This window comes from Sciurus vulgaris, assembly GCF_902686455.1.
Source record: "Sciurus vulgaris genome assembly, chromosome: 6".
Lineage (NCBI taxonomy): Eukaryota > Metazoa > Chordata > Mammalia > Rodentia > Sciuridae > Sciurus > Sciurus vulgaris.
In genome coordinates this window covers 92704206-92716840 of record NC_136466.1, presented here as the reverse complement: position 1 = coordinate 92716840, position 12635 = coordinate 92704206, and the positions used below count along the sequence as shown (strand labels likewise).

Genomic DNA, 12635 nt, shown 5'->3' with positions numbered 1-12635 from the left:
TGAAAGCAAGACATCCTTGTCTTGCTCCTGATTTTAGAAGAAATGATTTAAGTTTTTTCCCATTCAGTATAGTGTTGTCTTTAGAGAGTTTGTCATATATAGCCTTTACAATGCTGAGGCAAGTTCCTTTTATCTCTAGTTTCTTCAGAGTTTTTATTATGAATGGATGTTGAATTTTGACAAAGGCCTTCTCTGCATCTATAGGGATGATCACATGAGTTGTGTCCTTGATAAAGTTTATGTGATATATTACATTTATTGCAATTAAAGAAAAATGAAATGGTGTCACTTGCAGGAAAATGGATGGAACTGGAGAACATCATGTTAAATTAAACAAGAAAGACAAGTGTTACATGTGGAAGCTAGAGGGGAAAAGAAGAAAAAACCTATTTCATGACAAAAGAAGGGAGATCATTAGGGTAGAGTAATGAGATTATGGGGAGGAGAGAAGATAACAAGAGGAGGTACTAGGTAGCAAAATTGATGAAATTAGATTATATCTATGTATGATATGCCACAATAGAACCCACTGTTTGGTATAATTAATATGTTCCAATAAAAATTTCAAATAAAAAAGTTTCAAAACGCTCAAAAAGAAGTTAACTACTAGGTAATGGAATTATGGATATTTCCAACTGTGTATGTCTTGGCATGCTAGGTATTTGTAAAATTCATATGGCACCTTTAAAGGCTTTAAAAAATAAAAGTTACACAAAAAGGTAAATTGGTAATATTAATAAAATTATGAGACAAAAATTAAGATAACTTAAGATAGTACATGATAAACCCTTCATAAGATAAGTAATTACAATTCCATGAGTCGAAGTAAGGAGAGTTCATTGGGTATAGTAAGAGGAAAGAGTGGTATTTCAGCTGGGCATTATGACATGGAAGAATTTGGATTAGGAGACAGAACAGGAAACAAAGTTACAGATTTCATAAAGCACAAAGTATGAACAGAGAATAGCAAATGCATAAGAGAGGAAAAGCATTAGATAAGAATGAAACATTTCCATTTTCATCCATAATTTAAGTAAGTAGTGATGATAAAGCTAAAAAAGAAAACAGGATTTCTACTTTTATATATTCAGATGAAAATGCATAGACCAATCAAGGTATCAAATAAATTTTAGCATATTGATTACGTTAATTCATGGAACTGACTATGGTGATTCTTGGCATGTAATGTTGGCCTAATGATTGATGGAGGCAAATAATGTAGGGGTTTTTGTTGCTTGTTTCAGTTTGTTTGAATGTTTCCTCACAGAAAATCAGGCAGCATACTTAAATAATGGAGAATGTATAACAAAAAAGGAGTAGTGGTTTGGGATTTTTAAATCCTGTCTCTACCTCCTTATTTAGAATTTATTGTAAAATCTCCATACTATAAGTGTTCATAGAGATTCTATTCAAGGTTCAGAGGATAAAGTACTAAGCAAAACAAACTAAGTACCTGCCCACATGGAACAATGTGACATTGGGGAAACTACTAACGATTTTTGGCCTATATTCTCCTTATCTACAAATTTGACTCAATATTAGTGATCCTACTGAGAAAGAATATATATTGCATCTATTAAATAATAGTTGGTCAAAAGTCTATTCAAAGCCAGCCTCACCAAAAGGGAGGTATTAAGCAACTCACCGAGACCCTGTCGCTAAATAAATACGGTTGAACTCAGAGTGCCACTGAGTCCAATCCCTGGTACAGCCCCCCACAAAGCCTATATAATCATCAGATGGTACTATATAATATCATACTTTTCTCATATATGGTTTTTCATATTTCAGATAAAGAGGAAAGGAGACAAATATCTTCAGTAATTAGATATCCTGGTTTCAACACTTAGTTCTACCATTCACTAGCTATGAAATCCTGGACCAACATCTGTGCATCCATTTCCTTAATTATAAAATAAGGATAAGATGACCTGATTCACCTACCTATTAGGTTATTGTAAAGAACAGATGACAATTTCAAAATGTAAATGATTAAGAAGTATAAAAATAAAGCAATTTATCTCCATCATATACAATACTCTCAGCCTAAAAAATGTGAACAATTGTTACTGGAAAATATGTAGAGGGAAGTATTCTTTTGGAATGGATCAAAATCACCTTAGAATAAATGCACTTCATACAAGATGAACCATCTTCTCTTTCCCTCTATAGAACCAAGCCTTACTATCTAGAAGTATGTTTGAAGAGTTTCAGCATTCCTATGCTATTTTGCACAGCCCCAAAAGATTTTAAGAGTCAGGATGTTTATATTAGGAAATACATTTCATTAGCTAAGACTATCTTATACAAAGGTGTTATCTACATGAATTTATTTTTATCTTTTAGTGTTTTCAATGGGAACCTGAACTGATGAACAAAATATGGCAAGAAATAAAGGAGCAAAAAGATATAAGGAAAAGGAAGAAAAATGATGGAAATATAGAAGAGAGAAAAGAATTAAAGTGAAAAGGGCAAAAGGGAAGATCAGTTTTTTTTGTTGTTGCTGTTTTGTTTTGGTTTTTGGTGTTTTTGTTTGTTTGTTTTTGTACTGGGGATTGAAACCAGGGGTGCTCTACCACTGAGCTGTACCACCACCCCTTTTTATTTTTTTTTATTTTGAGACAGGGTCTTACTAAGTTGCTGAGGAATTTGCTAAATTGCTGAGATCTGGCCTTGAATTTGCATTCCTCCTGCCTCAGCTTCCTGAATCTCTGAGATTATAGGCATGTGCCACTGTGCCTGGCTAAGAGAGCAGGTCTTAATGAAGTAACATAAAAAGACTTTTTTATGAAAGAAACAGATGCAGGGGTAAATGAAGCAGATGTGGAAAAACAGATCAAGAAAATGGGCATATAAGAGAACAAAGGAAGGTAACCAAAGTCATGATGACATGATAAAAAGTAAATAGAATGAAAAAATCTACAAGCAGATATCTGAGATACATGCCTAATCTTTTTTTTCAAAAAATTTAACTTTGCCATAAGATGGTGGTTGACAGACTGAACACAGAGTAAAAACCTTGGGACAACTGATGGTGGAGAAGGTAACATCATGACCCTGATGCAAAGAAGGGGCAATACAGCTACTTTGGAACAAACAGGCTACTTAGTGATTCCTAATACTTGTTTTTGTTTTTCAAATCATTAAATAGTGATATGATTTTTAAAAATTTAAGTACTGTATGATGCTTAACTCTTGTTTGATTCATTTCATAAAATGTTTTGGATACTCTTGGTCAGAACACATTTAGGGGAATCATGATAATTTATATGCTACTTTCATAAATCACTCAGTAGACTAATAACCTATAATCAAATGCTTGAATGCTTGAAGCATAATTCCAAAAAGAGGGGTGATTATGCAACAAATCAGAAGTATGATGAAGAAATTAAAATTTAGAAGGCAATGTATTTCTTTTGAAAAATGTTATAAAATATTTTATTAATAATCTTTTAAAATAAATGCAAAGGTAGCTTAAATTGAGTATTCTGAAATATTACTACTATCTTACAGTATAAATTTACAAAATGAAAATTTGTCTATTTCTAAATTTTTGGAATTGCTCACTTTTGAAGAACATACCAATTTACTATTTTACTTCACCCAGTATCATTTTGACATGCTTTATTATTAAACTTCTAGCATCTATAATAAAGGTCTTGAAAATTGCACAAATTTGTCTTATCCATATAATGCAAATTATGTATATCATGAAGAATATGTCAAAGTACAAATACAATTGTTTGTGACCCCTACAGTAGATATCCTTGAGTAGCACTGCTATAATGATCTCATGCTGCTACCATTACAAAGTGCAAGGACTCGCTGGGAAGACAAGAGCAAAGGACAAGAGTTCCCTCATTGCACTATACCTGAACTATTCTAGCTTAAATATTTATTAAGATATTAATTACTATTCTTCCCCCTAACTGCCTTCAGAATTTAGGCTGAAACACCATGGATAGATAGTTGCTCATATGAAAACAAAGCATTATCTAGTAAAACTTACCACCAAGATGAAGATTGTTTTGTACAATGCATTATTAATTCAGCCAATAATATGTTTTAGAATGATTAGCCTACATGGAAAACATTAACAGAATGATACCTTAAAGAAACAGCATGTTTGGGAGCTGAATTGCAAAGTTTTCTTGCTTCTGCATATACCATAACAATATTATTTTAGAAAATGTTCCAAAAGAACATATCACACAAAAGAAATAATAGAAGCTTATCACACAAAATAAACAGCATTTGCAACTTCTATAAAATGTCACGCTGTAATTTTAAATTAAAAACAGAAAACACTTCATGAAAGCAGATAACCATGAAAAACAAATGCCTAAAAACTAAAGAATTTAGTTAGAGAATTTAGTTTTTAAGATAACAAAATAAATTATATGAAATAAGATAAAAATAAAATAAAGGAAATAAGGAAAGTAGTTCTCTCACTTACTCGTATATACAATTGTATCATTTCTTTTTCTCTTTGGGGGTTACGATACTTCTCATAGAAATCACGTCGCTTCTTTGTTTCTTTAGAGACTTTATCTTTTCTTTCCCGTTTTTCTGCTGGTTCATCTGAACTATCAGAAGATGACGACTGTACATGCATCTTCGGCTTTTCTACTTCAATATAGTTTTCATTGGGATTCAGTACTATTACTCCATATCCTTCCTATTTTGAAATGAAAAGTAGCATAATTTAATCTTATAATCCATTTCAATTCATAAAAAGAGCTTCTAAAATCTTAAACTAAGTAATTTTATATAGTTGCATATCAACTAAAATATTCCTTTAGGAAAGATTGTGGTTTAATTTTTCCAAATTTTAAACTGTCATTTGAAATTGTCATGTGTATAAACAAAATCTCTAAGAACAAAAAGACACTGCAACATAAAAATCATAAATCTTAAATAAAAAATGATTGAAATAAATTATCAAACTTCAAATAAACTTTCAAACAATATTAATATTTACACTGTATGTTTTGAAAAAATAACCATTTGGAAATTAAAGTTTACAATTCAGGTTACATTTTCTAGGAGTTTTTTCCTTTAAAATTGCCCCTTAATGAGCATTTTAAATTTGTTTAGATAGTAAAATACAACAGTCCATTAAAAAGGAATAAATCTGATCTAACATTCCACTATTTACATATTGAAATTATCAGAAATATAAAATATCTACCTGAGCATCTAGGATTTTATTTACTTCTTTTTTCTCAAGAAAACCCATATATCACAAAACAAAATACACCAATGTCTTCCTATGATATATGGAAGCACCTTTTTAACCTGGAAATTTATTTTGTTTTTCAGACTACCATAATATTTTCCTCTTATTAAGAACCAGTACCAGGAAACTACAAGTAAAGTTTCAGAGTTTAAAAATACATTCTATTGAGCTACTTAGGCTTTCCTTAAGCTTGTAAAACATAGGTTTGGCTGTCTAGTTCATTTATAGCAAGGCAACATTTTTACAGTTATAATTAAGAAAACTTTTGGTATTTATTTTATATCTGATGGAATGACCTACCCATGAGAAAACAGAGAAGGAAAACAATAACAACTAACAAGCATGTGCAATGCAAATTTTTGGGGCTCTCATATATCTGTCTTTTCAATTCAATTCTGTATTGGGGGGGTTCCAATTATGTCCTTGTAAAATCCCTAAGTTTATACTTAAGAGATATAATATGTTATGACAAAAAAACATGTTATAGAAAATTAAGATTATAGAACTGCCCTGCTTACTAAAAAAGTATATTTTTCCAAAACTACAATCACAGAATCTTATATTAAGATTTATTTTTTTGTAACACCAATCATAAGAAAATGATTTTCACAAAACTTATAGCAGTATGAATAAGTCAATATTAGCATGAACTTGATTTCCTTATTTTAAAATATGCTACACTGCTGCACTTCATTGGCCTTTTTTATAGTTGATTTCACAAACTATTTACAAACTTCATTGGGATTGTTTCAATTTTCACCCCAATCATATATTAGTCCCACCAAAACCATGACTAGTTTGGAAGTTTCAAAACCACTGAAGTGACAAGACTATAAATTAACATATAGCCATCTAACATATAGAAAAACTATATAATGATATACACCAAAATGATTTACAAAATACTATCTTCAGCAAATGTTAAAAAACCAAAACTTTGAAGATAAATGCCTCTTTCAAGAAGAGATTATAAAATGCTTTATAAATTTCTTAACTGAAACAGTTTTCATGAAAGCACAACAGTTTTGTTTTTGTTTTTTTTTTTTTCAGAATTTTCTTAGCTGACAAGTCTAAAGTTTTACCAACAAAAGATATTTTATCTGTTCCTGCTTTATTCTAATCTGTATAGCTAATTCAAAAGTCTTGTAATTCATTGTGATCACTGTCAGGTAGACAGATTGTCATTTGTGATTTTCAACAGTTGGACACACTTGACTAGTTATTAAAATCACATTTGAAGGAAGTTCCTACCCTTCTTCCTTGTGCCTCTTACTACTTTTCACGCCCATCTCAAATTTCGCTATAACTTCTCCTCCCACCAAAAGTAAGTTAAAGAACACTGTTGCACTCTGCTAAACAGGGTGAAATAGAGGCATTCAGTACTCTGTCTCTGGTATAAGGAACATAGTCAAAAAAGGTCACCACAGGCCAAAAAGAAAATTGCCTCCTTACTAGATTCTGTACCGTGAGTAAGTGGTCTCCTGTCATGTTTCTTCCTTGCCTTCTCTGAGTGGATTGAACTTTAAACACATGCACGCACGCGCGCGCGCACACACGCTCATACTCAGACATGTTAGAGTTAGCAAGACCCAAACAGAATCTTACATAGAGATGAAAATCATGCTACATGACAGTCTAATGATAATATGAAGAATTATAAAATCAAGGAAATAAAGGGACTTTAATATGAGCATCACCTTTGCACTATGAATGACTTTCAGACAAAAGATGACTCTTTGAACAAAGTTTTAATTACCAGAATTATAAGAATAGTATCCTAATTTATAACTTAAAATTAGAAATAATATTTTCATAATATTAGGTTTATTTAAGCAGGCGTTTTTACTTCAAATTTTAGAAACCACAGACTGAAAAATTGTTGTGCCTACTTGATTTTAAATCGACTCTGAAATTTGAAGTGTCCCATTTCAGTATAAAAAACAGACACACATAAATCATCAAAGAAGTAGTATTTGTCTAAGTTATTGATTATGTAACTGAAAATTACATGACTCATTTGTTCAATTTTATAAAGACATAATGTCAATTTTTCACTGAGGCATCAACAGAAGAAAAATGATTCTATTTTTAAATCACCACTATATAAATCAATTAAATAATTTTTTCATTTAGATTTCAACAATGAATGCTTCTCCTTAAAACACCTAAATTGTTCAGAAAATATTTTATCCTTTAGATATTTCAGATATGCCAGTTTGATTAAAGGAACATTTTTTGCAGAAATAAGAGTTGGTTCTTAATATTTTTGTTGAGAATTCAATTGCCATTCTCTAAAAAGCTACCATTTTCACCTAAGAATTTCCTGATAAATTAATTGATGTGATATTCACAGACCATTCACAATCACTTTATAATGAATGGAAGAGAGCAAGTGCAACAAAATAAACTATCCTACCTCTGTTCTCTAATCACAGATACATAGTAAAACTTCATCACTTCCTTCTTTTCTCAGTCATACACCATGTCTAAAAAATGCTTTATATAATGGTTTTTGCAAGGTCAGCTAATATATGGAAACTACAGAGGCAAAGAAAACAAGGTAAACAAAGCAGAAACAAAACATCAGTAGTCAAATTTAATTGTTTTATATAGAACTCAATATCTTTAGAAATCAGAATACATATCATTGTTAAAATTCTGTTTTCAATAATTCAATCAGTACACAACGAAACAAGTAAAAAGGCAGCTAATGTGACCACTAACAAATTTATTCAGTCTTTTAAAATTATTATAAAATCAGGCATGAAGTATATCAGAAAAGAATTATGCATTTCTACTCCATTAAAAAAAGCTCTATGACTTGGGCTTAGAATCTTAAATATTTTATACTGAACTTTCCCTTTTATATTTAATTATTTTGTAAGCATGCTAAATTTCTCATAAAATTTACATTTTGTTTTGGTAAAGATGACAGAAGAGGGTTTTCTGGGTATCTGAAATGATAAAGCTGATTATCTAACATCTTACAATTAAATAAACAAAACTTCTGGCATCTTTTGTAATGATTTACTCAAGTTAATTCCAATTTCTAACATTTTGAGTGACAAAGCATATATAAAGTTATTAATCTTAGGTTTGATCACACAGTTTAGTAGAAGATATAGTAGGTGATCAAGATGACAGATATTAGTATAAGTAAGATTTATCTATTTCATTCCATTTTCTATATTTTTTACTGAAACTATAACTAGTTTCATTTTCAGACCTGTGTCTATAGGGTCTTAACTATGGTATCTTCATCAGAACTCTTAAAAGTTTACTGCTAGACATGGCATTTTATTCACTGTAAGTACTTTTTGTGATTTAAATAAAATACACAGGCCTCTAGGCCTTCTTGACTACAATATACTATAAATGTACTTACTAATACATTATAGTTCATTTATAATTCAGTCAACAAAAGTTGGGTCAAGTCAGAGAAGTCTTACAGACAGGTAAGGCCAAATACAAAGAACCAAAAGAAGAAACATTGCCAGAGACATCAAATCGGCATGGAAATGTGCTTAGTAAGAATAATTTATAAAAAAGAACATTTTTTTTACAATCCCTGACCAAAACCAGACTGTACTTTTGACCCCAAATGATACCTTGGGAAAACTAAAGATTATCCAAATTAATTTCCCTGTTAGTCACCAATTAAAAGGAGAATGGAAAATAGGGACAAATCTACATCTTTTCAAATCTCTTGTGATTGGCTAAATAAAAAATCTGATGAAAGTACTGAACTCTGCATATTAACCTGCCAATATGGCAAGCTCCATGTGACCACAGAGGTCAGGGGACACAGAATTCTTTGGCCTATGGAACTATCCATTTTGGCCATCAAACAAAGGTCTCTAAGAGATCATTTTATACAGATTTATCAACCATATTTTTCAAGTTCAGCATTCCATCTGCTTAGTTTAAAATAAGTGCTTATCCTTAAGGAAAATGAAACTCAAAGTGTTTTAGCTACAAACTGCTTCTACTCATGGTTAAAATGGATAAACCACTGTTCATTCATCTCTTCTGAGATGTACGTATAATGCATCTTGTTCACAAGAAGGTATGTATATGTCACTGTTGCAACATCCTAGGTGCAACAGTGAGATGAGGTCATGACAACCAATCAGAAGTCACTAGTGAAGCGTTAAAGTAAACATAGCTGTTGGAGCTGTAGCTCGGCTTGAAAAATGCCCCCTCCATTATTTCAGCAATTTTCTCAAGACGTGACCTGGGACTGAAATGCCTGAAATGTCATCTGACTCTGTTTTGTGCTTCTCAACATGAATTTAAGTAACAGCATCCTACTAATATTTTACAAAATGTTCATTAGGACCATATTTCAACTTGAGCTTTCTGAATTCTAATGTATGGTATAAAAATACCATGATATGAATCAATATATATTGTCCCAGTTAACGTTTCCAACTTCAAATAGCATCGAGTTAGTCACTAAAAGAAAACATGCCACAAAAAGTTTTCAGAGGACCACCTGTTGTCTATTATTTTTACATAGCACTTACTCATAAATCATAACACAGGGTAATTAATCAAGCTGTCAAAGAGAAGGTCAAAGGTTATATGGTAGAGTCAGAAGGTCATGCATGGGCTGATAGAGGTCAGGGTCACACTGCATTCCTCATTATCAAGTTGGGATGAGAGACGGCCCAAGCAAACAAAAGTGAAAGCAGATGGAGAAGTGAGTGGATAAAAAGAGAGAGAGAGAAAAAAAAGAAAGAAAGAAAATTTCACAAACAAAAAGAAAATGAAAGAAGACTGTCAGCTGCCTTCAAATAGAGAGCAGAAGAGAAAAGAAATACACTGAAATGTGCTCAAAGGAGTTCAGGAACATAAAGAAACTAGTTTTATTAATTAAATAAATTGAATATAACTTCTCTTGGCCATTTTATTAATGCATGCAAAGCAAAATCAGAAAATACATGTTTGCCATCTCTATACCTTTTACAGCTAGTGTGCTCATGATTAAGATAAGTCAAAGAGATTCAAAGATGAAGTATGATTTATAAAAACAAAAACAAAACCACTTATAATAAGAGTTTCCCTCCTTTAATATTGTTTCAGGATTACAACACAGATTTCTTGAGTATGATGCAAACATATCCACGAACATAAATGCATCATAAAAGTCCTTTTGAATAACAAAACAGTTATAAAATATTCTATTATTACGCTGGCCTGAATTAGATGCAGAATACTGTGCAAAATTAGCTGTCACCCTTTGCTCAAAATCTTTGTTAATCTCATTTTGAATGTTTGCAGCTTTATCAACACATGCATCAATGTCAGCTCCTTGGTTACTGAACCGCTATAGTTGGAAGAAGATATAATTAAAATGTTTTGGCACAGAAAAGGTGAAATTGTATCTTCCCTTGTTCCCTTAGGAGCCTGTAAAACATGAAGGATATATTGACAAACACACACCCATGTCTCTAGTTCTGACATCTCAGGTCATCCAAGTGCTATTTATTTTAAAACATTCACTTTGTACTTACCCATAATATCACCTGCTGTGTTCTAACTTTTTCTAGGATTTAGAACACTATGTTGCTTAAACTTTACAAATTCATCTTGGCATTATCAAAAACTTACTTGTGGAAACATTCTATAAATTCACAATAGCACTATAAAATAAATACAATTATCATTATCATGAATAGGAATATGATTGAACACTACAGCTTCCTGAAACTTTTCATATTCTTTGCTTTTCATTTTTATAGAATGACTCAAAAAGACACCCACATATTTACTCATTAAAATAAAAAGTAACAAGTTGTAATTGGTGCCCAATAAATAGAAGATCAAAATCCCTAAATGGACCTACAGGATGGTACAAACACATCTTTATTACATGATCCTAAGCACAATCCGATGGCCAGATTTATCTTATGAACTGCACTGTTTCGTATGTTAGTATTCCTTTATGTTTTAGAGTGCTGAATAAAATTCAGTGTTCTCCTTTCTATTAAAATTTGTTATGAAATTATATAAATACCACAGCTACCAAACACCTAGAGAAGGCACATAGGCTTTCAAAATATTATCACTGATTCAATTATATACCATAAAACGTGACATATTAGTTACCAGTAAAACTTGCTTAAGAATTATTGTACATAAATGACTCTATCTTAAAATATGTCACCTTTCTATTTCTTGTTTCTTTCAATTAAAATATCATATTTAAAAATATTTTTGTTGTTTTTTCAAGAACATATCAGTGTTTCGATTGTGGTCATAGAGTTCACTTGTAAGAATGAGAACATAATAAAGAATCCCAAGTATTCAATGAGTCAATAATTCCTTAATCACTGATTTCATACAATAAATATTTAATAAGCAGCTACTATCTACCAAACTTTGTTAGGTATACTTAAGAGTATATAGCTGGACATAATACTAAAGAGTAACTTTTCATTTTTAAAATGTCCATTTAGTAGAACATTCCAAAACACAATCAAGAATAAATCCTTAAAATGTCTATATGAAACTAGTTTATTTTTCAATAGAGGAATATGAGAAGAAGAAAAAAAGGAGAAAGGCATAGTGATACAATGTTTCTAAAACTCATCTTGCCTGATTTTCAGGGCTGATTAACACAAAATGGTAAGCTATGATTGTGATTATATTACTAGTACTTAAACTTATTGGACAGCAATGAAAATGTATTGTTTCAAGATATGTGTGTATGTGTGTGCATGTCACATTGTACACATTCAGATATTTTATCAAGTAACATCATTTAATATTGTAAGAGAAAAGTTTCTATACATATGTACCTTTTAACAAACAGGTGCAACTGAGTATAGCTATGAATTTCCCTTCCCACAGTGACCTATGTCAGAAGATCTTCTCATACTTCTTCTGCTAAATAATTTAATTACTTATGAGTTATGGTTTCTTTGTAACCTTTTAAATGAGTAGCTCATTAAAATGCAAAAATATGCAAAACATGATGTCACTGGGTCAAACAGCTGTGTTGGTAAAATTATGGCTGTGAATGTCCCCAAGAACATGAAAATATTAATAATTTATATTGCTCATTAGATGGCAAAAACTCTTTAAACAGATTTAGAGACAGATTAATTTTATAATCACAAAATGCTATATTATCTCATGGTAACAAATCTTTTCACCATCTGTGACCCTTTGGTATACATGAAACATAAAAATTCATAATGCTTTAAAGTTTTGCATCATAATATGCATATTCAAGAAAAAATATCATTAAGAATCTGAAATATAGAAGTAAGGGACTTTGGAAAAAAATTATTAACTTATAATCATAACTTAATTTTTCTCTAAAGAGGCAAGACATAGTAATAGCAAGTAAGTTATGAGACAGTCAACAAGTCACACTCTGGCAAGTCAA

At 31.0% G+C, this 12635-nt stretch overlaps 1 protein-coding gene across 7 annotated transcripts in view; it reads right to left on the bottom strand.

Annotated features, from left to right (window-relative positions):
• The window catches only part of ARB2A (ARB2 cotranscriptional regulator A), a 530196-nt gene that overhangs the window by 261089 nt on the left and 256472 nt on the right, over positions 1 to 12635 (bottom strand). For all 7 annotated transcript variants that reach the window (XM_079146019.1, XM_079146024.1, XM_079146020.1 and 4 more), the window contains one exon: positions 4457 to 4678. In XM_079146019.1, coding sequence (XP_079002145.1) covers positions 4457 to 4678 — 222 coding nt within the window. The remainder of the gene's footprint in view (positions 1 to 4456; positions 4679 to 12635) is intronic.